Consider the following 25,077-nt stretch of genomic DNA (forward strand, 5'->3'; position numbering starts at 1 on the left):
TGATGAGATCCTACCCTTGCTAGGTGCTGACCCCGTGACCTGTTGCTGGGCTGGGCCTTGTGAGGCCATCCTGGCCCTGGGGCCTCCCTGGCCCTGGGTGGCTTGGAGATGGGGTGCACAGAGGGCTCTCGGGAGGAACTTCTGGACCTGCACTTGGTGTGACAATGTACCCTGGCCAGGGCCTCACTGCTTCTGAATCCTCCATTTATTATACGAAGAGGGAGGCCAGTCCCTGCCATGCGTCCCCTGGTGCTTCCCAGCCTGAGCGCTGGGCTATCTGGGAGGAATGTGCCAGGGGACAGCACTGAGATGGGGAGCCTGGCAGCTTCCTGGAGGAGGTGGCATTGAGCTGGGCCTGGAAGGAATCGTCAGAGGTGGTGGGCCCAGTGAGGTGTGGAGAGGGTGGAGGCCCCCGGGAATAGGCAGAGGTCTCCTAACCTGGGGAGAGCTGTCTTGCAGGGGCCTCGAATGTCAGGCTGAAAGAGGGTTGGCCTTCGCTCTGCAGGTACCTGGAGGCAGAGGCAGAGGCAGGGCGTGAGCTGGCAGTGGGGGCGGCAGGGTTAGTGTAGCTAGGTGCCCGGGTGGGGTCACTGATCTCTGGCCCGGTGGCCCTGGGCACCCCATTAAACATGGGCCTTTAAGGCTTCCTCTCTTTTATGGGCTCATTGATTGCATTCCAGTGGGCAGGAATGGATTTATAATGAGACAACAGTCCTGACGGTCGATCAGGAGATTATTAGAACCTTAAATAGAACTTTAGGACTCAGATGAGGTAATTTCCTCTGAACTAGGGCATCGATCATTGGCGGTGGCCCTAGAATGTTGAAATACTGTGTGCTATGCTCTACAATTAAACACTCTGGAGGGACGCGCTGTGACTCTCCCACAGGCCATCAGCGGCCCTTGGGTGCCTTGTTTCCAGGCAAACGTGGCCTAGGTTGGTGAGATGGAGGGGACTGCAGCCCACCTGTTCTAGGGCACAGAGAGGAGAGGGCAGGACGAGGCAGGGGCTGCTGGAGGAGGACGCTGGCTTTGGCCACAGGTCTGGCCTGTGGAGGTGTATGCATGGGACCCGAGGCTTTGAGAGCCTGGAACATTCTGGATGCTGTGGCTGAGAGCCTGCCCTGAGGCCGGCTGGGGGTCATGCTGTAGGCGTGGCCATCTGGAGAACTCTGTCTGGAAGCAGCTGCCCTCATCCAGCCACAGCCGTAATCAAAACGGCAGCCCACTTCCTGTGCCCGGGAGCACAGAGCTCTGCCCTTTCCGGGTCATTCCACCTCCTGAGTGTCTGGTGGGGCTTCCTGGCTGTGGGGCCACCCAGCGGGACAGTCTGGCAGTTGCTTTCCCATGTCAGGTGCCTATAGGAGCTGGCCTCTGGTCTGTCGCCCACCCTGGCAGCCCTGAGAATGCTGGGCAACAGCCATGGGGCCACCCCATGTTGGGACACGGCTGTGAACCACAGCGTGTCTTCCCCATGCTAACGGAGTGCCAGTTCAGATGCTCAAAACACAATCATTTGACAGCCAGATGCCAGGAGACCAGCGCTTTGGCCTCCTGACTCCACAGCAGGCTAGAAGCCAGACAGGGCAGTCAGGGATGAGGCTGAGCGACACGGTGAAGGGTGCTGCCGCCTCAGGGTTAGGCCAGCAGGGCCTGTGCAGACCTTCCCGAGTCCTGTGGACACAGGCCAGGCCCTACCCAGGGTCTCAGAGCTCACAGTCCATGGAGGACCTTGAGCAGAGGGTCCCCAGCCAGCCTGGGATAGTGGAGCCCTGGCCTGGGTGGAGGGCTTCCTGGAGGAGGTGTGGCATGCCAGTGGGATGTGCAGAGTGGGAGGTGAGGTCGTTTCGGTAGAGGCTGGGAAGGAGCCAGGGTTTTCCTCTGTTCACAGAGGTTGGGTGGCACAGGCTTGGGTGTTGCTCCTGCTGTCCACCATGCCACCCTGCTTGCCTCCCTATCTCCTTGTGAGCCCTGGTGGGGGTCCCTGGAGGGTGCCCACCCGTCCTCAGGGATGTGGCTGGGATGGTGGGTGTGGATGGAGGTTTGTTTGGGTTCTGGCCTCTCTCTCTAACCTGATCCACTGTTGGTGCCCCCCTCTGGGCCTGTTTACCCACCGTGGGGTGGAGGTGGGACAGATGACCCTCCCATGTGAGGCTGCAGCAAAGCTCGTTCTGTGACGTGGGGGTGGCACACTCCCAGCCTGGGGCCCTCTGGGTGACCCCGTGGAGCTTCGGGGGGCAGCTGGGTCTGCCCCACTTGGGCGCTGGTGTGTGGCACGTGCCTGCTGAGCGATGGCAGCCATGCCCCTTGCAGATGGACACTTTGTCTTTCAGACAGCCTGACCACCCCGTAGCCCCCTGCCCCCATAGTCTCCCCACCTCTTGGCACAAAACAGCCCCCCAGGGATGGTATTTATCCTGAGGTGCTGGTGCATGCTGTCCTTCCGAAGCCAGAATCTGACTGAGGTGGAGTTCAGGCCTGAAGGGTCCCTAGGAAAATGGGGTAGTTTGGTGTTTCTTGAACGGTGCTTCGTGGAACCCCAGTGCCCTACTGTGCGCACCATCTGGAGCCCAGCCCAGTGGGGCTGCGGGCAAGAGCCCTCTGCTAGGCAGGCTCCTCTGGGACGGTGGGCTCACGCTGTCCTCTCCTCATGCTTTTCTTTCGTTGCTGCCCTGGCGCCTCCATCACATTTTCTGTTTGGCCGCCCGCCCGCCGCTCGCCCCATGTCCTCTGTCCCTGTGTTGTGCTGTTCCCGCCTGCTGCCCCCTCCCGCCCTCTGGCTTCTTTTGGCATGCCCGGGTTCTGCTTCTGGCAGGAGTCGGCAGTGGCCGTCCCGGTGGTCGGAGCCGTGTCTCGGCAGCTCGTGGGACGGTGGAGCCGAGGCCTGTGCGGGACTCCCGAGACAGGTCAGTGTGGGGGCTCGGCTGCCGCAGGCACACGGGGCGGCCTGCACTGTTGCCGGCTGGAGGCTGGAGGCGAGGTGTGGGCATGAGCTGGTGGGGCGGCGGGGTCTGGGGCAGGGTGGAGGGCGGGTGCAGCCCTGTGCCCGCTGTCAGGATGTCTCATTGCACAGTGTGAGCCGGCCGACCTGGGGGCTGCTTGGAGCCAGTGTGGGGACCACAGCCCCAGGCTGCTCGCTGAGCGCACAGTGGGTCTCAGCAAGCCCTGGTGGTGACATCAATGTGACGTGACTTTAAAATGAATTCTTTGCATCACTTTACTCAACAAAGGAGTTTAGAGCTTTCATAGGGAGCACATGTGTTAAGTGATAAAAATCGACTTCTTGTTCGAGGTGAGGGAAATGAGATATCATGCACGTTTAAGACTGCGGCGGAACGGCAGACGTCGGGCCGGCCCTGGAGCACTCACCCAGGTGCCTGGAGCTTTTGCAGCCCAGGAAAAGACGCAGCTTCCAGCTTGTATTGCCCAGGTCTAGGCCTGGCTTACCCTCGGGAACGTTCCCGTGAGCTGGTGCCCATTCTGGCACGGGGCCTGCCTCCCAGCCACTGTCTGGGTCTGTCTCAGGTCTGTGTTCCCATCAGGCTGTGCGCTCCTGGAGAATAGATTTATTGAACACCTACTATGTGCCAGACACAGAGATATGCAGGAAACTGGGCCCCTCCAGGGGCTTCCTGATGCCCAGTAGGCACAGGTGCTGAAAGCTGGTGGAGTGAGAGTCAGGTGCTGGGTAGCTGAGCATGGCAGTGTAACTCTGAGAAGCAGTAGACAGATGGGGGGTGGCAAGGAGAGGTCAGAGGGCTGGGGCTGCGGGGCAGGGCTGGAGAGGGAAAGGACTCAGTGCTGAGGGACGCATGGGAGTCCCTGCCCCGTGGGCAGAGGCAAGGCAGGTGGCAGGGCCTGGCGTGCTGGCACAGTGCCCAGTGAGGGCACTTCCCTGCTACCGACCTCACAGCCCTGGGGGAGCAGCCGGTGCCCGGGGGTGGTGGTGCTTGGCTTCCATCCAGCCTAAGGTTTGGGGCTCCCTGTGAACTTCTTTACCAACATGTTCTTTTCTGTGTCGCAAGAGGGGTTTAGAAGCCGGTGCCGACCATGGGCTGTGTGGGGGGAGACTCTGCCATGGTGAGGAGCAGTGCTTCCCTGAGGTGGCAGGACCTCCTTCCAGAACATTCCTCCTGGGGCCCGTGTGGCTTTTTCTGCTGAAGTGCCTCCCTGGCCTCTGTGTCATTTGGGAGGCGCCAAGTCTGTGGCACTTGGGAGACGCTGGGCCCTCCATAGCATGGCTACCACCTGGGCTCCTCAGCCACAGTCCCTGCCAGCTCCTCACCGAGGACGCCTCGGGCAGTGCTTGTGGACAGCACCGGGGCCAGGCCGTGGAGCCTGGGGAGCCTGGAAGGCTGAGTGCTGGGGCCCTTGGCGAAGGGGCTGGGTTGAGACAGGCCACTCCCCTGCCCTGCCAGGGGCCGCATCCAGCCTCCTCCAGGGCCGGACATGTGCACATAAACGTCACGCGCGGTAGCCAGGTCTCCAGTTTGCTGGCGCCGTCCCGGGAACACGTAATTACATTTGTGCTTCATTACGAGGCTGCCCTTCTCTCTGGGATTTATTTTAGCTAATTAGTGGGAAATGCCAGAATAGTATTTCAGACGATGGGAACATCATACATTATCACACGTGGGGCAGTTAGCACTGTGACAAGTATTTATTGTGTTTTTTTCCTCCAATTATGCCTCTGGTTGCTCCCAGACTGACGGCCCTGGGGTGAGGGGTGTGGGGTCCCTGTCCATCTCTCCTGACCACTGTGGTCACTGCATTTCTGGGACTTGATGGGCGAGGGCTGGAAAGTTGGGCCCCAGGGTGGGCAACTGTGTCCCCCTCTGCCCTTTGGGGCCCTGCCTGGGCAGACTGCCCCACGCCCCAAAGTGGCAGGGTCTTGTACTGTGGGGCCCAGGGAGAATGCCAGGCTTTGGGGTAAGCAGGTGCCTGAGGCTGCGGGCATCTCGCCCTCACGTGGCCCCCTCCTTCTCTGCAGGCCGAAGCGGCGGTGGCTGCGGTGGCGGTGGCAGACACAGTCCGAGACGGCGCCCCCGCCGTGAGCCCTGATGGCGTGTCAAAGATGTGGGGCCGCGGTGGGGCCTGCAGAACGGCCCTGGTCACCCCGGCCCCGAGCACCCTGGCGGGGGGCTCCACGGGCCCGTCGGCTGCAGCCTCCTTTTTCATCAGGTACGTGCCCCTGGGTCTTCGTACAGGGCCTAGGCCTGCCTGGGGCAGCCTGGACAAGAACGTTTGGGGGTGACCTCGGTTCCTGGCCCCGCTGGTCTGTGGACCTCCCCAGGGACCCGTGGCCTCAGTGCTCCTGAGTGAAGTGGAAGGAGGCCTGTGGGGCCCCTGCACCGACCTCCCACTGCACCCCATTGACAGCAGGGTCTAGTAGAGGCTTCTCACCCCAAGAGTGCGATGCAACCAGGAGACTGGGTTCCAACCCAATCTGCCCCTTCCAAGCTGTGCAGCCTTGGGCAAGTCACATAACCTCTCTGTGCCTCAGTTTCCTCACCTGTCAGAATCGCCTGAGGTGCAGGGAGCTGAACCGAACAATGGCTGCACAGCTGAGGACTCTCCCGTCCTGGGCCAGCAGGGGCGGGGGACACAGACGGAAGGCTGAGGTAGGCCTCAGGGCAGCTCCCCTGGGAGCGTGCGCTGGAGGGCAGGCTCACCCAGACCCCACCGTCGCCCTCCCCCTCCTGGGTGGCTGCTGGCACATTCCACAGCTAGCCATGCTCACAGTTCTTAGGTCTGGCTCCAGCGTCAGCCAGGAGCTCTCCCGTGTGGGAGTGACGAGCCCGGGGTTTGCTCTCTGGGTGCCCAGAATGTGGCCCGGCGTGGCCCTGCAGGCCCCAGGTCGTGGGGACGTCGTCGGTGTGGATGAGGCTTGTCTGGCCAGGCCAGTGCAGGAGCCACGGTGTGTGCGGGCAGAGCTGGGGAGCAGCCCTACCTGAGCCCTTCCTTGTGGGGCCCTGGGCACACACGTGTCTGCAGACATGAGCCTGGCTCTCCTTCTGTGGATTACAGGGTGTGATGGCGCTAATGAGCAGGAGTGGCAGGCCTGGCCTCGGGTCACTATCCCATTAGCAGCTCCACAGGTGCTGATCTGCTCGGTGGAGAACCGCATGGGTGCAGGACCGGTGCCTTATCAGCGGGTCTGGGGGCTGCACAGCCTGACCGGGGAGCGGCAGGTGGGGTGTGCCATGGGGCCCGGGGCTGGTGAGCAGCGTCCAGCCCAGCTGGACCCACTGCTTCAATTAAGTGCAGAGAGCCCAGCGGGGACCCTCTGTCTGTGGGGTGGGTGGGGGTCTGCCCAGCAGGCTCAAGAGCCCCTGTGGGGGATGGGAGAGGCAGACAGGGCAGTTGAGAATGTCCCGTCCTGTTAGTCTCCACCGGAGCAGTGAACACTTTGCGTCAGGCCCAAGTGGGTCCAAGCCTGAGACCCTATGAAAAGGAAGACTAGCAGCGCCAGTGGTCCCGGGTTCTGAGGGCCACACCCCGTGGCCCCCCAGAGCGAGCACACCGCCTTTTGTCTGGAGCCTGGCAAGGCTGCTGCTGACCTTGGGAAGTTACCATAGAAACAGGCACATTAGGCTGGGGATGGGGGAGGCATGTTTTCCGGGGACTGGGGGGGGCACTGCCGACTGCCATTACTTCCAGCCTGTTGGACGCTCCAAATCACAGTGGCTTTTTGGAGGGTATGGCCAAGTTGGAGGGTGGGATCCCAGCTCAGAATGCCATCCTGACCTCTGCCTGACGGGCCTGAGACCTTCTGCTTTTTGGGGCCATAGCGCCCTTAACTGTTTGGTGAGATGGGATGCTCTGCAGATATACGTCCTCCCTTGTTTTTCGGGGCCTGCGGCTCAGAGAGGGAAGGGCCTTGCTTGTGCAGAGTCTCTAGGAGACATGTTGCTGCCGGACCCCGCCCTGGTGGGGGCCTCAGGCAAGCACTCAGCTGTGCTCTGTGCTCCCCCCTCCACCCCTGCTGGGGACCTGGAGGGGCAGAGCTGACCTCAGCTCATGCCCTCCCCTTGGAAGTTTATAGCTAGTGGGGAGGGCATCTGTGGAGGCAGCCGTTGGCAGCATGGAAGCTGTGATGGCACAGAGCACAGTGCTGTTGCTGCAGAGGTGGGCTTTGAGGGGTGAGTAGGAGTGTGGCATTTGCCAAGGGAAAGCAGAAGGGCGTGGGGGTTAGGAGTCTGGGTTCCCCACCGGTCCCTAAGCACTGCCCATGGGCTGGCACTAGTCCTGGGTCCTGTCAAGGACTCTGAGCTCCTCACCCCGTGCAAGGAGGCTGAGGTGGGGAGTGTTTGTGGGTGCCTGGTACCCAGGGTCTCATTAACGCCTATGGGGCATGGAACACAGGAGTGGGACCTGGCACCCTGCACCCCTCTGCTTGGTCTGGGGCGGCCGCTTGGCACAGTGGCCACCACTGTCACGGAGAGCTCAGTGCACCAGCCCCCACCAGAGCTCTGGAAAAGCTGAGGCTTGCAGGCCAGGGCCCATAATTACATTTTCTCCGGAGGCTGTGGTGACCTTGACGCTCCCTTCCTGAGGCCTCCCGCTCCCCGCCTGTAACACCCTGTCCTTCCTGCCTCTGCAGGCTCCCCGCCTCCGAATGCCTCCTTAGCTCTCTCTCCTGCCCACTCTCTGGCCCTTTCTGGGGACTCACCTCCTGGTCCCCTGAATCTTGATGCCTTCTGAAGAAGTGGGAGTGTCCTCAGCAGGTATGGGGTGGGGTGGGGTTTCCTTTGGACTTCAGGACACCCCACAGCATTCAGGTCCCCTCCCCGGCGCTCTGCAGCCTGTCGAGCCCTTTGCCCGGTGTTTGTCTGGAGGTCAGGCCTGGCACCTAGCAGGGGTCCAGAACCAGAGGGCGTGCTGCACAGAGGCACCCAGGCAGCTCTGGCCTGGGCGCCCGAGGCAGGGTGGCTCTGGGGAGGGCTGTCCCTCACCTGCAGCGTGGGGTTGAGGAAGCCTTACGGCCTCTGGGGGACCTGCAACATGCCAGCCATGGCAGGGGTCAAATCAGGGATACTGGGACCTTGGTCCCTGGCCTCAGGGGTCTAGGGTCCCCTTAGCAGCCCCGCATCCCTGGACCCTTGATGGGAAGATCCTGGAGCTCTCAGGGCCTGTGGGTGGCAGCCCCCTCCCTGGGTGGATACAGGTGGGGGCGTGGGGTGCTGCCCGGTACACCAGCCTCCTCACTGCCCAGCTAGGAAGCCCTGGGTTGGCCATCACTGACCCCACACACGTCTGAACCGTGTGTGGACCATGTGTTTCCTCAGTGTAATTAAGGGCCATGCCATCAAGGCCAACTGCTTGTGAAATTACCTTCTTGTTTGGAAGAGGCAGTTTTTCATTGTAAAAAGGCAAAATATTCCTCTTTCCGTTTACATGAATCAATGACCAGAGCCAGCGCGCCTGGGGCAGGCCTCTGGGATCACAGTGAGAGGGCTGGTGGACGTTCCAGGAGCCCGTTCACGCACACACTCACCCACTCACTCATTCACTCTTGGTCATGTCCTGAGTTTCCTGTGTGTGCCAGGCCTGAGCTTGGCAAACACATGCCCTCCAGAGCCCCTGCCTGGTGGACACCCTATAAACCTGCGTCTCAGGGCAGGGAGGGTTCCTACAGCAGGAGGCAGAGGTCTGAGGAAGTCCAGCTTGGGGGCATCAGGGCAGGCTTCCTGGAGGTAGTGTTCTCTGAGGACGAGGAAGGCTCTGTATGCCGGTGAAGTTCCTTCTTTTCTAAGTCTTCCCATCGGAGTTGGACCACTCAGACTTGCCCACACTCCCCCTACGTTCCTCACCTCTGCAGCCCCCACCTTGGGCCCCCTGCTCCCCAACGATGCCATGGGCACTCTTGGCCCTGAGCATGGTGCTGTGTGTTCTTCGACTCTGTGAGGCCTGGGGTCACCCCCCTACACTATCGCCATCCCCCTGCTCCGAAACCAGGTCTGATCCCCGAAGGCTGGAGTCCTAGAGGGCAGAGCAGGCCTGGCCCCCAGAAGCCCGCCCCTGGGCCGTGTCAGCCAAGGTGCACTAGCCAAGTGGCTGCTGCGTCTGTCCCAGTTTACAGGGGCCTGGATTTCATCAAAGGAGAGAGTGCCCGCCTTGGGCCTTGTTAATACAGTGACGGGCCTTTGAGTCATGCTGGTGAGGCCAGCCTGTGAAAGCAGGGAGCTGGGGGTTGGGCGGACTGGGGGACGGCTTCTCAGCTCCCAGCCCTCAGGCTTGGCCGATGATGGGGCGGGGTGGGGAGGAGAGGGCGCCCGCATTAGGTCACCCCATGGGGGGAGACGCCTGGCCAGTAACATCCTAGATGGCTGGGCTGGCGGGACCTCAGAGGACACAGGCCCTGCTCTGTCTTGGAGGAACCCGGATACCTCGTTCTGTGCCACTCCTGGGACCCCACAGGGGTTTGGGTGGGGCTGAGGTCCGTCCTGCCAACCCCTGGCTCCTGAGGGTCACCACAGGTGCTCAGCCCTCTGTGGCCTCAGGTGTGCCCATGGGACACAGCCCTGCCCTCTGGCCTTGGCCTCTGCAGACTAGAGGCTGCAGCCCAGTGTCACTGCAGTGCCTCACCAGGGGTCCTCCACATTCCCTCGGGGTTTGGGGGTGTGGGTCAGGATGCTCTGCCCCCTACAGCCTCAGGGTCCCTAGCTGTGCATGCCCAACCAAGGGAGGGGACAGAGGGCTGGCTTTGGGGTTGGGGGACATGCTTCTGCCATCTGCAGACCTGTCCTGTCAACCTGGGAACCGAGCCGGCTTCTGTCAGTGCAGGCTGGTGCCTGGCGGGCCCTGTGTGCTGCCCTTTCCCGAAATCCTGGGAACGGGCACCTCTGCCCCATTCACATACGGGAAATGAGTCCACAGGGCTTCTTGACCTTTCCAGGCCAGTCAGGTCCAGGCCCTGCCTCCTTCCCTTCGCCCAGCCTGCCCTGCCCTGCGCCGCCCAGCTGGCTTGGAGGCCTCGTGTGCACCTGCAGGCCCCACCCTGGCATTGCCAGGCCGGTGCGGCGGAACGGGCTGCTGGACGCTGACGTCCTCCAGTCCTGCTGCAGCTTCTCCCCTGGGTGTTTGGCGGGAAGCTACGGCCTAACACACAGTGGTCGGGGGTCCCGGACAGGAGGCCGGGGCCGGGGCCGGGGCAGCCCAGGAGCTGAAGCTCTGAGGCGATGGCCTGGACCCCCCAGCCCCTGCCCAGGCCGCCTAGTCCCGCCCTGCACGGCGGCTGCTCTGTGACCCTGACTCACCCTGCGCCCGGGTCATGCTGGTCACCTCTGTTCTCGCCACTGTTCTGCCTGACTTGTGTGTCACCCTCAGGCCAGGGGGACGAGGGGCTTTTCTGTGCGGTAGGTTTTGAGGTTTATAAGTACATGGGCTCGGGCGGAAATCGGGTTAATGCCTGCTTGTGGCTGAGGACGCCCTCTTGTCTGGGTAGCTCGTGGGCTCCACTCCCGGACAGCGCCCCCACCTGCCTGCACGGGCACCCCCCGCGGCTCCTGCCACCGCTCTGTTAAGGCTCCGGCAGGCGTCGTAGATTACTTTTATTTTCTGTGATGACACCTCACTAGGAGGAAAGCCGTCCCTGGGGTCTCTTAAAAGACAACTCCTATTAAAGATGAGAGGCGTTGAACAAATGGCCGGCGTAGGCGTGCGTTCTTGAGTTGGGGAGGAGGACAGAATAGGCAGAGGCCTGAGGCCTTGGGGGAAGGAGGGCGGGCTCTGCACGGTGCAGGAGAGACAAGCAGGTGGGGCCGCCTGCGCACTGGGGAGGAGTGCGAACTCGGACCTGCCCAGTGTGTGTCCTTTTACATCTGTGTCACCCCGCATCACCCGTGGGGGAGGTGTGCGGGGACCCACAGCGTAGGAGAGGGACTGGGGGGGGGCGTGCTGGGCCGACTGGAACTTGGTGCGGTTCGAAGTGGGCTGGAGAGCTGTGGCCCAGGAGTGCAGTGGGCGTGGGCGTGTGTGCGCGTGTGTGCGCGTGTGTGCGCGTGTGTGTGCGCGTGTGTGTGCAGGGTCCCCTTGGAGTCCCAGAGAGCAGTTCTCAAATCTGCACCAGCGTTCCCTCGTTCCTTCTAGGCTGGTTAGAGGGTCTGGGCGTCTTCACCTCTGCAGGGTCCGTGGGGAAGCCGGGGTTGGCAGGGCCACGTGGCACAGGGCTGAGGTGGTGAAGTGGGAAGGGACAGTCAGGGCTTACTGGAGGCTGAGGCAGCAGGGGGGCACCTCCAGTAGGTTCTGGGGCCTGGGGGAGGGCACCGAGGCGTGTGGGAGCGTGGCGACACAGCCCTCGGTACTGAGCTCCTCCTGTGTGTGGCACTGAGGTGGGGGCGTTGGGGGCATTGACCCTTCAGGGCTGCCTGCACACGGGGCCTCTGGTCACATCACCCCAGGACAGAGATGGGGAAACTGAGGCACAGAGCGACGACGTCAGCATGCCTGGGTACCCTGGGAGTGGCTGGCACCTCCCAACCCCTACAGCAGATGCTGGATTGGGGACATGGCAGGTGGAGATTTGTGGGAAGAGGAGGCACTCAGGGTAGGTGTAGTAGGGCATGGGGTCCCTGCTCTGTCACCTGGCCTGGCCTGCACTGGGCAGAGCCTCCAGGGACCAGGGCCCCCTGGTTGGCTGGGGAGAAATGAAGTGTGGGCTATGCAGCTGCGTTTAGGCCGGAGGGTGACAGGGACAGCTCTGAGCTCCCCCACCAGCCCCTCTCCCCTCCCCTCTGCAGGGCTGCCCAGAAGCTCAGCCTGGCCTCCAAGCGCAAGAAGCCCCACCCTCCGCCGGCCCCTGCCACCCGTGGCACCTCCACCTACCCCACGGACTTCAGTGGGGTCTTGCAGCTGTGGCCACCCCCCGTGCCCCCCTGCTTGCTCAGGGCCGCCTCCAAGGTCAAGGACAACCCCAGCAGTGTTGGAAAGGTAAGCCAGCCCTGATTTGGGGGTGACATCCAGGGAGGGGTAAGGCCAGGGGTGTCTGAGCAGGTGCAGGGAGGAGGTATGGGGGAGATGGAGGTTCCTGCTGCCTTCTCCCAGGTTGGACATGGGTGGTCAGCAGGGGTTCAGATGGGGAGACTGGAGCCCACTGGTCAGAAGGGCCTTGCCCAGTCACGGAACAGGCTGGCTGGCTCCTGGCCACCCCTGGCTCTGACCCCTGGCTCCTGTCTCCTTTCCGTTCTCATCCTGGCCCTGTCTGGGTTGCCGGTAACTGTGCCTGAACCGAGATTCACTAGCACACGTGTGCTCATCAGCCCGTGAAGTGAGGTGGGCTGTTTGTGCCCATTGGGCATCGCCTCTGTGTCCCCCCGGGGGGTTGATAGAGTGGAGACCTCAGCCCCCCCAGGCCAGTGGGAGGACACTGCAACCTAGACAGAGCCAACTGGCTATCGGGGAGGGATTTTCAACAACTCTGGGTCTGACTCTGACCTTGGCCTGGTCACTTGGCCTGTCTGTAGCTGTGTCTGCAAACGGGTGGGGTGGGGTGGTGCCGGTGTCCTGGGTGGGAGCTAAGCTCTGCAGCACACACCCCTGTTCTGCACCATTCCTGTGCTACTTGGGGCCCCCGCAGGTCCCCACCACCTCCTCCCGGGGCCCCCTCCCAGCAATTCCACCCTGCTCCGTAGTGGACTGTCTACCTCTGCTCTTGTCCTTGAGACAAGGACCCTGGCCGCCGCCTAGTCCTCTCACTACCCCCTCCAGAGCCCCCCCTTTTTTTATACAAACGTCTCAGTCAGAAATGCCTCCTGAAAGGCATTTAGTATTGTCACGGAAAAGAAGTTAGATTGCTGACATTAATGTCCTACTTAAGATAATTCATCATCTTGCGTATTAAAAAGACATCCCGTGATTGTGGGCGCGAGCGCCCCCTCCCCCCACCCCCCGCAGTGGGCGTGAGCGCCCTTCCCCCCTCCCCCTGGCCTGGGCCACCTCCTAGGAGTGGAAGCCCTTTTTTATGCAAAATGTGTTTTTTTCCTACCTGGCAGCTATTCAGTGGGGCTTTGTGATATCTGAACATTTAGGGGACAGACTTTGTCACCTGTATTTCCCTGCAGCAGTGACAGGATTCTCCCAGACAAAGGCCCACGCATTTAGCAGGGCTGGGCCGTGCTGCAGGCTGGGCAGCCCTTGTCCCCACAGTGGGCCTGCCCCCCTACCTGCTAGAAATCCTCTCCAGGCTGCAGAACCCATTTGGTTCCTGAAGCGGCCAGGAGTTCACACTGAAAAAAAGAGCCAAAAATTACTGGGAAGTGCACATTTCGTGTGCTTGGCAATGGCGTTTGGGAATGAAATAGTCTTGTTCATGTTGTCGGGGAATAAAGGCATCGATTCCGGCGTAATGGAGCCCGGGTGGAGGTGCAGAGCGCCGTTGGGAAGTGCTCCCCGCGGACGCAGGCCCTCACTCGCCAGGGTTTGCAGGTCTGTGCGCTCGCCGCCATCTACCCACGGTAAACCCGTTTTGCTGGCGTTATGTATCTGTCACTAACAATTAAGTCCGCAAAACATCTGGGCTCTGAGATGAGTCTGGTAATTCGATTTCCACTGCGGTGGGGAAATCGGAGGTCTCCACCTCCGACTGGGGGTGCAGGGCGGCCGAGGTGTCCTCCAGCAGAAAGCCCGTCTTCTGCCTGCTCCCAGGAGGCACTCTGATTCATCGTGGCTCCCCCCTCAGAACCTGCCCATGGCCGCACAAGAGGCGCTGCCTGGGGGGGTTGTTGTGCTGCAGGTTTGAGGGCACCTTGGTCCCGAGCCCCCCGCCTCGCTGAGCCTCCTGTTCCCTCGGGGTTGAGGGGCAGGGCTGGACCGGCCTCCAGGAAACTGAGTCTCCAGCATGGGGGGGACACGTTTTGGGGTCTGTTTTGGTGCTTTGGGGACACACGAGCAGAGGCTGCCTGGTCACCTGCTCCCTGAGTTGAGACCTGCTCTGTCCCCTCCCTGCCCACCCCCCTCCACCCCCCATCCCCGCCTCAGTCCATCCCACCCCTGGATTCCAGGGTTCTCCTCCTCCCCGTTTGTCATTCTGATATGACGAATCCTGCCAGTATGCTGGTTTGAGTTTGGACCAGCCCCCCCTTCTCCTGGGGCATCTGCCCAGGCCCGGTTCCCCTTTGGGACACGTCACGCACTCCTGCTACCTTCCCCTCTGGCCAAGGGCTGGGAGCTGGGAGGAAAGGCCCTGGAGAGGTGAAGCTGCACTGAGATGTTGCGGGGGGGGGGGGGGGGGCTGGGGCGTGGGGGCTCCCTCCTCTTAGCCCCTCTGTCACCGTGGTCCCAGCCCCAGTCCCTGGGCATCCCCCCTCGAGCTGCACTACCATTTACTGAGCAGACCTCCAGGTTGGGCGTGGAGGGGCCCAGGGCGGGCTGGGCTCTGAAGCAGCCCCTGTCCTCCCTCAGGTGGAGCACAGGTTGTGGGGCTTCTAGGACCCCCTGGACCCCTGAGCACAGCCCTTTTGGGAGGAGCATGGGCCTGGAGCCTTCCTTTGGGGGGAGGGTCTTGCTGCGCCCTCTCTGGCCTCTCTGTCCCTTTCTCTTTTCACCCTCAGATTTGGGGTTTGGGATTTCAGGAGTCTACTCCCAAGCTGTGACTTGGGCAAGACAGCCTACCTGTCAGCCTGTCCCTCTCTCCAAAAGGCGTAGAAGGCCCTGGGGGTGGGGGTTGCCATGTGGCAGCTCCCCGGGGAAGCTGGTCGAGCTGTGGGTGCTTGTGGGGGGTGATTTGCTCTTAAACATTCTGTGCCTCTGGGCTCAGGTCCCTGGATAGCATGAGGGTGTGGAAGAACCCCAAATTGGGGGCAGGAAGGCACAGTCCCGTGCTTGTATCTGTGTCCACTGGGACCGTCCTGCCCTCCCCCCATCCTGCGTACCCCCTGCCCTGGGCTCCCCCACCCTGTGCTGTGCCCCCTTCCCCTGCCCTGTCCCCTCTCTGTCCTTTGCCCTGTCCCATCCATGCTCACTTGCCCTGCACTGGCCAGCCTTCCCTCTGGCCAGCTCGCTTTCTGCCTGCCTCACTGACCTCATACGGGACCCACTGGCCCAAGAGCAGGGTGCGGGTGGGTATTCACATTCCTGCAGCGGGGATCCCCAAAAGCTGAGGCCTGGCCTGCTATCCCAACTCGCCCAGGGCTCCCCTGCCCTGGCTGGGTGGCTGGCTGCTCAGGTGCCCGCTCCACCCACCTCCCTAGGTGAAGGTCATGCTGCGAGTCTGGCCGGCTCAGGGGGCCCAGCGCTCAGCCGAGTCCACGTCCTTCCTGAAGGTGGACCCACGGAAGAAGCAGGTGACCCTCTATGACCCGGCTGCTGGGCCCCCAGGCAGCGTGGGTCCCCGTCGCACTGCCGCCACCTTGGTGCCCAGGCTGTTTACCTTCGATGGGGTCTTTCCCCAGGACTCAGAGCAGGTAAGGCGCGTCCTGGGGGCCTGGTCACGGGGTCGCACCCTGGGCTGCTGTGCCGCTGAGCAGGAAGGAGCCAGCGAGAACCCGTAGCCCAGGCAGGCAGGTCGGGCACAGCCCAGGGCAGGCCACCGTGTCCTCTTCCCCATGGCCCGGCCCACCGGTGTCCCCCGGCCAGGAGCCGGGGTTCTCAGGCCTGGTTCCCGAGGAAGAGCCGACCCTCTGTGGGAGCTGCCTGGCCAGACCTGTGTGTGAGGCTGTGTGTCCTGTGTGTGACCCTCCCGTGACCACGCGTGTCCTGTTTCTGGGTCCCGGCTGTGTCCATGATGTGTGAATTGGGTGTGCACACATGTGCCTGTGTTGTATGTCTGTCCTGCCCGAGAGTGTGCTCTGTACACCTAGAGATGTCCATGTCGTTGGTCCTGGTGTCCAGCCAGGCCACCCTGTGGTGGGAGGCTGGGTGACAGTCCCTGACCTGGTGCCTGCCTGACTCTGTGCCCTCCCCCAGGCCGAGGTCTGCTCTGGGACAGTGGCTGATGTGCTCCAATCAGTGGTCAGTGGGGCTGACGGCTGCGTTTTTTCCTTCGGCCACATGAGCCTTGGTATGTGCCCCCCATCGTCCACTGTGTAGTCGCTGGGTACCCTTTCCGGGTGGGGATGGGGATATGGGCGTATCCCACAGGGGCAGTCGGGTACATGGGGTAGGGGGAACCGAAGCCCTGCAGGCCTGCAAGGCAGAGCCTCGGAGCAGCTCACAGGTGGCCTCTGGTCTCAGGCAGGGCCAGGGAGGTGCCACACGATCTGGCTGGGCTGTGAGGGCTGGTCACGCTGAGCTTGGGGTGGGCCTGACATGCTGGCGTGGCCCCCAGGCAAGTCCTACACGATGATCGGGACGGACAGCTCGCCCCAGAGCCTGGGCGTCGTGCCCTGCGCTATCTCCTGGCTCTTCAGGCTCATCGACGAGCGCAAGGAGAGGACAGGCACCCGCTTCTCGGTCCGCGTCTCGGCCGTGGAGGTGTGCGGCCACGACCAGAGCCTGCGGGATCTGCTGGCCGAGGTAGCCTCTGGCAGCCTCCAGGACGCCCAGTCTCCAGGCGTGTACCTGCGGGAAGACCTCGTCTGTGGGGCACAGGTACTGGTGCTGTCACGCGGGGAGCGGGGTTGGTGGGGAGCAGGGGCTGCGGCTCGGCCCTGAGCCACTAAGGCGTGTTCCCTCTGGCCGCAGCTCCAGAACCAGAGTGAGCTGCGGGCACCCACAGCCGAGAGAGCGGGCTTCTACCTGGACGCAGCCCTGGCTGCCCGCAGCACCAGCCGGACCGGCTGCAGTCAGGGCGCCCGGCACAGCTCCCACCTGCTCTTCACGCTGCACGTCTACCAGTACCGCATGGAGAAGTGTGGCAAGCGGGGAAGTAGGTGTCCGCCCCAGGCCGTGCTGCTGCAGCAGGCTGGGTCAGTGGTCAGGGGTCCAGGGTCTGGGGTCCGGCCGCCCTCCTCATGCGCCTGCCCTGTGGTTTCAGTGTCTGGAGGCCGCAGCCGCCTGCACCTCATCGACCTGGGCAGCTGTGAAGGGGTGCCCAGCCGGAGCGAGGAGGCCCCCGGGGGCCCCCTGTGTCTGTCGTTGTCTGCTCTGGGCAGTGTCATCTTGGCTCTGGTCAGTGGAGCCAAACACGTGCCTTACAGGTGAGCGGTGGGCTCTTTGGTGGGCACTGGCCTGGATGTCCCCTGGGGAGCCAGCCGAGCGCAGGTCAAGCATGTCCAGCATGTCCAGCCCCTGAGCTCACGGAGCCTCATTACCTAAGACCTGGTGAGGGCATCTCAGTGCCCAGGGGGCAGGGGACGGAGGTGGATAGCACAGCCCTGGCCTGGCAAGAGGCCTGCCGTCCTCCCTCCAGCCTTGCAGCCCCCCCGTGCCCAGCCTGCCACAGTGACATCCCCTCGCTGGGCCCCCAGCCTCTGAGGCCCCCTCTGCCCCCAGGGAGCACAGGCTCACCATGCTGCTGCGAGAGTCCCTGGCCACCGCCAGCTGCCACACCACCATGATCGCTCACGTGTCCGATGAGCCGGCCCGCCACGCCGAGACACTCAGCACTGTGCAGCTGGCCACCCGAGTCCACCGTCTGCGCAGGAAGAAGCTCAAGGTTGGCCCCACCTCCTGCCCGTCCCTCCCGTCTGAGGGCCCCCGCCTGGCATGGTTGGGGAGCTGGATGCCCAGCCCTGCTCAGACTCCCTGTGTGCCTTGAGGTCACAGGGCTGAGCCCACCTGGCTGTGCCCAAGGTCACCAGATGCCCTGACCAGAAATGGAGCTGCTTCCAAGGGGGCCTTAGCGGGTGGCCAGGGCAGCCCGGCGGGATCCCTGTGGCCTGTGCCGCTCCTGGGCCTGATCCCCTGGCACCAACCAGCGGGGCATTCCTGGGGTCAGTGGGACTGGGTTTGGGTCCTGGGTTCGCAGACGTGCACCCTGTGGCCGTGGGCGAGTATTCCTGCTTCCGTGTTTTGGCCCTTGCTGTGTCCTTGGAAGTCTCTCAGAGGATCCATTATGCTCAGTGCCTGACTTTTAGTGCTGCCCCAGCGCTTGGTGGCCGGGCCAGTGGCTGCTGCCATCCTTTCCTTCACTGGAGTGTGTCCTGTGCCACTGGGTGCATGGTGGGGCGGGGTGGGGCAGGGCGGGAGGAGGCAGCGGGAGGGGCCGTGCTCACACTCTGGGGCCTGCTCTGCCCCCAGTACGCATCCAGCTCCTCGGGCGGGGACAGCTCCTGTGAGGAAGGCCGTGCCCATCGTCCCCCGCCCCTGCGACCCTTCTACCCCCGCTCTGGGGCCTCGGACCCTAACCGCCTCGCCCCCAGCTCGCCCGGCGACCCCGACTACTCGTCCAGCAGCGAGCAGTCCTGCGACACAGTCATCTACGTGGGGCCCAGTGGGGCGGCGCTGTCGGACCGCGAGCTCACAGACAACGAGGGCCCGCCTGATTCTGTGCCCATCATCCCGGCACTGAGCTGCCCGCCCTCCCGGGGACCTCGAGATGCTGACCACTTCCGCTGCAGCACGTTCGCGGAGCTGCAGGAGCGGCTGGACTGCATCCACAGCACGGATGGAGCCCCGGCTGGCTTGGCCCGTGGGGGCAGGAAGCCTCCGATGGCCGAGGCCACGGCCCCCAGGATGGCGGTAGGCGCCCCGTTGGCTGCCAGCACACCGCGTGGCAGCCACAGCCCAGATGCCCACCGGAGCGCCCCGGAGCCCTCCAAGGCCAGCAGTGACGAGAGGGAGGATGGCAGTACCAGGCCGGAACTGCCCGTGTTGGACAAGGCCATGGTGGGGGGAGGCAGGAGGCCGCTGCCCAGCCCAGCCCCTCCGCCACCCGGGCAGCTGGAAGCTGGCAGAGCTCCAGATGAGCCCAAGGGAGGGGGCGCCGACGGTGTGGTCCGGACACCCCCAGTGGGCATGAGCGGACAGGTGGACCGCCTGCGCCCAGCCGCACGCGGCCGTCTGGAGCGGGGCCTGCTGACCACCACAGTGACTCTGCAGCAGCCAGTGGAGCTGAATGGCGAGGACGAGCTGGTGTTCACGGTGGTGGAGGAGCTGTCCCTCGGCGGGCTCGCCGGCCCCGGGCGCCCCGCCAGCCCGGCCAGCTTTGGCAGCAGCTGCTCCCTGCAGGCCCTGGCCTCCGGGTCCAGGCCCGTGAGTATCATCAGCAGCATCAACGACGAGTTTGACGCGTACACGTCGCAGGCCCCCGGCGGCAGTCACGGCTCCTCCATCAGCTCCTGGCTCAGCGAGGTCAGCGTCTGCACGGCTGACAGCCTCGGCCCCACACCGCGGCCACCCTCCAGGGCCAGCCCGGACCCTTTCAGCCCCGACTCGCCAGCAGGCCCCCCTTTGGGCCCCCCTGTCCTGGACAGCCCCCTAGAGGTCCGCAGCTTTGTGTTCTCAGAACACGACACATTGGACGATTCTGGCCGCATGGCTGGCACAGCCCCCACCCAACCTGGCAGAGTGCCCCAGGACGCGTCTCCACAGGGGGCAGCCCCAGCACAGACCATCCACTCCAGCCTTCCCCGGAAACCCAGGACTACCTCCATGGCTGGTTGCCCGGGCTGCCCTCGCCTGGCCCTGAGCCCGCCTGGCCCTGGAGGCCTGTTTGAGGACCCCTGGCTGCTCCGGGCAGGTGAATGTGGCCCACTCCAAGTAGCCTCTGCCAGCAGGGCCCCCAGCCCAGCCCCAGTGCTGGCTTGTGCCCAGAGGGTGGTGGACGGCTGTGAGGTAGCAGTCCGCAGGCCAGAGGCCGTGGCTCAGATGCCACCACTGCAGAGGGGGGCCACTACACTGGGTGTGACCACGCCTGCCACATCCTGTGGGGACGTTTTGGCTGAGGCAGTGATCTGCTCGGGCCGCCCGAAGGCCGCCCTCAGCAGCAAGAAGAGCGTGGCTCCCAAGGGGGGCCCTGTCCCGAGGACCGGCGGGGTGGCCCCGCCAGCCCCACCCATGCGTAAGTCCAGCCTGGAACACAAGTCCAGCCCCACACCAGCCCCTCCCCCAGCTGGGGGGCTGACTCGGGCCGGGGCTGCCACCCTTTTCCGGGGGGAAGACGAGGGCAGGCCCAGTGGCCGGTCTGACCACTCCATCTCCAGGGCCACGTCCAGCCTGAAGGCCCGAGCTGGCAGGGCAGAGGCCACATTCCGTCCAGCTGCCCATGGGTCTCTGGAGCGGTGTGAGGGCCTGGCACTCGGCAGCAGCAAGGCCAGGGATGGCACGGCGAGGCCGGCCCGGGCAGTGCCCAGGTTGGGTGTGCCACCCTGCAGCCCTGTGTCCGGGCCCACTTCTGCCTGTAGGGCCAGCCCAGCCAAGAGTGTGGGGGCCCCTAAACCTCCAGCTGGTGGAGGCAAGAGCCGCAGCGTGGCCACCAGTGGGTCAAGGGCTGTGGGTGCTCCTGTGAAGCCACTGGCCCCTGCGGCAGGCAGGACCCCTGGTGGTCCTGTGACAGGTCCCAGGGCGGCCCCACGAGTGACACCTGGCATCGGGGCCAAGGCTAGCCGGGGCACCATCATGGGCACTAAGCAGGCGCTCCGGGCCACTCACAGCCGAGTTAACGAGCTGGCAGCCAGCGGAGCCCCCGGCAGAGGTGGCCCCTCCTGGGGCTCAGCTGACTCGGACAGTGGCAATGACAGCGGGGTGAACATGGGCAGGGAGCGGCCACCTGTGGGCCCTGCGCTGCCCTCTCCCTACAGCAAGGTGACGGCCCCACGGCGGCCCCAGCGCTACAGCAGTGGCCACGGCAGCGACAACAGCAGCGTGCTGAGCGGGGAGCTCCCGCCGGCCATGGGCCGCACCGCCTTGTTCTACCACAGCGGTGGCAGCAGCGGCTACGAGAGCATGCTGCGGGACAGCGAGGCCACCGGCAGCGCGTCCTCCGCCCCGGACTCCATGAGCGACAGCGGGGCTGCCTCCCTGGGCTCCCGCTCCCGAAGCCTCAAGTCCCCCAAGAAGAGGGCCACAGGTGGGTGTGGTGCCAGCCCTCCCTGGGCACAGCCTTCTCTGGTCCCAGAGGTACACAGCCCCCCCGCAGTGGGTCAGACGTGCCTGGGGCTTTTGGCTGCATAGTCGCGCACAGAGCTCTACAGTTTAAACACCTGTATGTGTCCTCTGCCCCCGAGGCTGGCCCTCACCCCCGTCACAGTGGTCACAGTGAGGCACCCTGATGGGCATGGGGAGCTGGGAGAGGACTTGCACTGGGGGCTCCAAGCCTGGTCCTCCCTGTCAGAAACCAGCTCCCTGGAAGCCCCCACCAGGGCTGCTTCTCCCTCCCTGGACCCTCCACCTCTGGGGACCTGGGTGGGATGGTCCCATTCCTCACGCTGGCTGGTGGGGTCAGGCCATGGGCTCATGTGTGATGGGAGGGGGCGGGCGGGCTCACTCCAGGGACCGAGCTGAGTTTGGACAGCAGGAAGCCTGCGTGGGGAGCAGGGAGGGCGTCTGGAGATAGGAGCCTGGGGGCCTGGCTCACGGGTCTCTCCCAGGGGCAGCAGGAGCCAGGGAGGCTGTGAGTTAGGGTACGGTGTGGGGGATGGGAGACTGAGGGTCCATCTGCTCTGCCGGGCAGGGGTGCTAGGCTGAGGACTTGTGGTGTGGGCCTGGGCCAGGCTCTTGGTCCACTCACTCGGGGCCCGGCTCTGTCCCAGGTCTGCAGCGGAGACGGCTGATCCCTGCCCCGTTGCCGGACACTGCTGCCCTGGGCCGCAAGCCCAGCCTCCCCGGGCAGTGGGTGGACCTGCCCCTGCCCCTTGCTGGCTCACTGAAGGAGCCCTTTGAGATCAAGGTGTACGAGATCGATGACGTGGAACGTCTGCAGAGGCACCGCCCACCCCCAAGGGAGGATCTGGCCGAGGTCAGGCTGGTGGCGGGAGGCTCTGGCAGGGCAGGTTGGCCCCTGGCGGTGTGGCCGGGCAGCCCGCTGACTTCCCCTTCCCCTCTTGTCCACAGCCCTCCCAGGATATGGAGAAGGTAGGAACAGGCCCTGAGCCCATGGTGGCCCCTGGTGCCCCCCTTGTACCCAGAATGGGTAGCTGGAGAGGTCCTGAGGCCACCACCATTGTTCCCTGGAGTTGCACGGGATGGGGGTTCCCACAGCCATGCCCACCTGGCCTGGGCTAGGTTCCACAGGCCCTGGCAGGCTGCTGTGGGAGCACCTGGTTTGAGCCTCACCTGTGGGGCCCAGGTCCTACCCATGCCCACCTTTGAGGCCCCACTATGCACCTGCCCAGACCTGGAGGGTGGAGGGAGGATGGCCAAGGCTGGGGCTGCCAGGAGCCCCTGGGGGGGTGGCCGTCCTTGGGCCTGAGCCCACCCTGCCCATCCCCTGCTGTCCAGGGCCTGGTGTGCATGAGTACAAAGCTGAGGCTGGCTGAACGCAGGCAGCAGAGGCTGCGGGACGTCCAGACCCGGCGTGAGCTGCTCTGCGAGGAGCTGGCTGAGACACAGGGCCGGCTGATGGTGGAGCCTGGCCGCTGGCTGGAGCAGTGTGAGTCCCCCCGCTGGCTGGAGCAGTGTGAGTCCCCCCCGCTGGCTGGAGCAGTGTGAGTCCCCCCCGCTGGCTGGAGCAGTGTGAGTCCCCCCCGCTGGCTGGAGCAGTGTGAGTCCCCCCGCTGGCTGGAGCAGTGTGAGTCCCCCCCGCTGGCTGGAGCAGTGTGAGTCCCCCCGCTGGCTGGAGCAGTGTGAGTCCCCCCGCTGGCTGGAGCAGTGTGAGTCCCCCCCGCTGGCTGGAGCAGTGTGAGTCCCCCCGCTGGCTGGAGCAGTGTGAGTCCCCCCCGCTGGCTGGAGCAGTGTGAGTCCCCCCCGCTGGCTGGAGCAGTGTGAGTCCCCCCGCTCCTGCTGGCTGGAGCAGTGTGAGTCCCCCCGCTGGCTGGAGCAGTGTGAGTCCCCCCGCTGGCTGGAGCAGTGTGAGTCCCCCCGCTGGCTGGAGCAGTGTGAGTCCCCCCGCTGGCTGGAGCAGTGTGAGTCCCCCCGCTCCTGCTGGCTGGAGCAGTGTGAGTCCCCCCGCTGGCTGGAGCAGTGTGAGTCCCCCCGCTGGCTGGAGCAGTGTGAGTCCCCCCGCTGGCTGGAGCAGTGTGAGTCCCCCCGCTGGCTGGAGCAGTGTGAGTCCCCCCGCTGGCTGGAGCAGTGTGAGTCCCCCCGCTGGCTGGAGCAGTGTGAGTCCCCCCGCTGGCTGGAGCTCTGAGACCCCCTCACCGGGAGGCACAGGCTTGCAGGAACCCGAGTCCACATGTGTCCCAGCTCCCCAGGCCGGCCGCTCCCCCCTCCCCCCCCCGGAGCTCCAGTGTGCTCCTTACCATGTGGTGGGATGTCCCTTCCCCTCGGCCCCACAGGGTCCTGGAAGCCAGGAGGGCACAGAAGCAGTTCCTTGGCCCTGCGGGGCCGGGCCTGACTAGCCACCTGCTGTCCCCCCACAGTCGAGGTGGACCCTGAGCTGGAGCCCGAGTCGGCCGAGTACCTGGTGGCTCTGGAACGTGCCACAGCCGCCCTGGAGCAGCATGTGAACCTGTGCAAGGCCCACGTCATGATGGTCACCTGCTTTGACATCAGTGTCACCACCCCTGCTGCCACTCCGGGGCCACAGGAGGTGGACGTCTGAGCCTGGGCAGCAGGACTTGGGAAGGGGACGCGCAGGGGTGTGAGGATGGGACGTGGGGTGGAGTGAGAATGTGGTGGGGGTTGGAGGGATGAGGATGTAGGGGCCAGTGCAGGACGGGGTTCCCGTCGTGATGGAGCATGGAGGAGGGCGGGGCCGGCCGAGTGGTGCAGGCGGGGAGTGAGTGCGCACGCGACAGGTGACGTGGTGTCTCCACCCAGACGGCAGCGCAAGTGCCTTTAACCTGAACTTCTTGGACTTCTTTTTGCGTTTGGTGCTAAGGACCTGGGACAGCAGCAGGTGTGCCCAGGCCCCCGGTGGGGGGCTTGGGGAGGGCTGGCTGTGTGACAGGCAGAGGGAGGCCTTGCCCTGTTTACAGCCGAGCAGCTCCCTGCAACAGCAGCCGGGCCCCGGCCCCTTTCAGGCTTCAGATTGCTTTTCCTTCACGGCGGTCTCCTGGCAGAGCCCACCTCAAGGGTCTCTGGCCCCTTGGCCCGCACGCAGCTGCTTCTGCGGGTCATGCCAGTGGGGTCCTCCTGCCCTGAGGGCCTGCTCTGTCCTGAGGACATGGGAGGGCAGTGCCCCAGGGCTGAAACCAACTCACATGTCGCCTTCTTCCACGGCAGGAATCCTTACCAAAACCACAAGCAAAAAAACAAATCCAACACACAAAAAATGGAGAGATAAGGGTTTTGTAAGGTTCTGTTAGGTTCCTATTTTTATATCATTTTGCCTATAAGCGGTCTTTGCAGTGGGAATTTGAAAACAAATGCTCTATGTTTTTATGGTTTTTCTATGGTGGTGTCCCTCAGGCCGGGCTCTTTCTGGGGGGCACCCTGGGCAATCCTCAGGAGGCATTTCCCAAGTGCAGACCAGGGGTGAGCCCGCCAACGTGGCATTTCCGTCACAATGGGCTGTTTTCTGGCTGTTGTGCGTTTTCTAGGGGTGTCCACAACTTTGTACACATGTGTAGATAACATCTTGCTATAGCTTTTATTTGTGAATAAAAGACACAACGATTGTTCACGCTGCTCCTTAGTTCGTGGGCACACTGTCCTGCGAGGGTCCTGGGCAAGGGGTCCCCAGGGCGTCCACGGAGCGATAGCGGGGATCTCTCCCTCTGCCCACAAACCCTGCAGCATCCGTGCTGGACCAGCCTTGTAGGCGACTGTGGGAGGCGATGCCTCCTGGGGGGCCCAGATTCAAACCCCCATATCCTGTCTGTCCCCCTTCCCGAGCCACTCTGTCGTGAGTCACCCAGTTCTTGGCGTCCTGAGGCTGGGGCAGGGAGGCAGGGGCTGGGCTAGCAGGAAACTGCATTTTCTGCTGGGCTCCTGGCTCCCTTCCCAGGGGTTATGTTAGCTAGGGAAATTGAGGCAGGGGTGGGACGACCTGTGGAGAGCCTTGGTCTCCTCCCTTCGTCCCCCACTGCCTTTGCAGGTCAGGCAGCAGACACTGTGGACCCATCAAAGCTCAGGGCCCCCAGAGCCAGCAGGAGCCCCTGCCCAGTGCAGCTCGTCCCTGGAGGTCTGGGCCCCTTCTCTGTCTACTGCAGAGCCCCA

General features: G+C 64.0%; 1 protein-coding gene across 2 annotated transcripts in view; it reads left to right on the forward strand.

Annotated features, from left to right (window-relative positions):
• KIF26A (kinesin family member 26A) overlaps window positions 1–24,546 on the forward strand; it is a gene marked incomplete at its 5' end in the record, with an annotated part of 41,531 nt that extends 16,985 nt beyond the window's left edge. The window contains 13 exons of one of the 2 annotated variants that reach the window (XM_081050209.1): window positions 4,991–5,181; window positions 11,742–11,931; window positions 15,189–15,401; window positions 15,904–15,997; window positions 16,265–16,527; window positions 16,621–16,804; window positions 16,913–17,075; window positions 17,371–17,533; window positions 18,118–20,887; window positions 21,570–21,775; window positions 21,871–21,891; window positions 22,258–22,408; window positions 23,337–24,546. In XM_081050209.1, coding sequence (XP_080906335.1) covers window positions 4,991–5,181; window positions 11,742–11,931; window positions 15,189–15,401; window positions 15,904–15,997; window positions 16,265–16,527; window positions 16,621–16,804; window positions 16,913–17,075; window positions 17,371–17,533; window positions 18,118–20,887; window positions 21,570–21,775; window positions 21,871–21,891; window positions 22,258–22,408; window positions 23,337–23,518 — 4,791 coding nt within the window. In that variant the 3' untranslated portion in view covers window positions 23,519–24,546. Of the gene's footprint in view, window positions 1–4,990; window positions 5,182–11,741; window positions 11,932–15,188; window positions 15,402–15,903; window positions 15,998–16,264; window positions 16,528–16,620; window positions 16,805–16,912; window positions 17,076–17,370; window positions 17,534–18,117; window positions 20,888–21,569; window positions 21,776–21,870; window positions 21,892–22,257; window positions 22,436–23,336 lie in introns of both variants that reach the window. The other variant, XM_081050208.1, reaches the window with a different exon arrangement.
• Window positions 24,547–25,077: the final 531 nt, after the last annotated feature.

This window comes from Rhinolophus hipposideros (genome assembly GCF_964194185.1).
Source record: "Rhinolophus hipposideros genome assembly, chromosome: 5".
NCBI classification, from domain to species: domain Eukaryota; kingdom Metazoa; phylum Chordata; class Mammalia; order Chiroptera; family Rhinolophidae; genus Rhinolophus; species Rhinolophus hipposideros.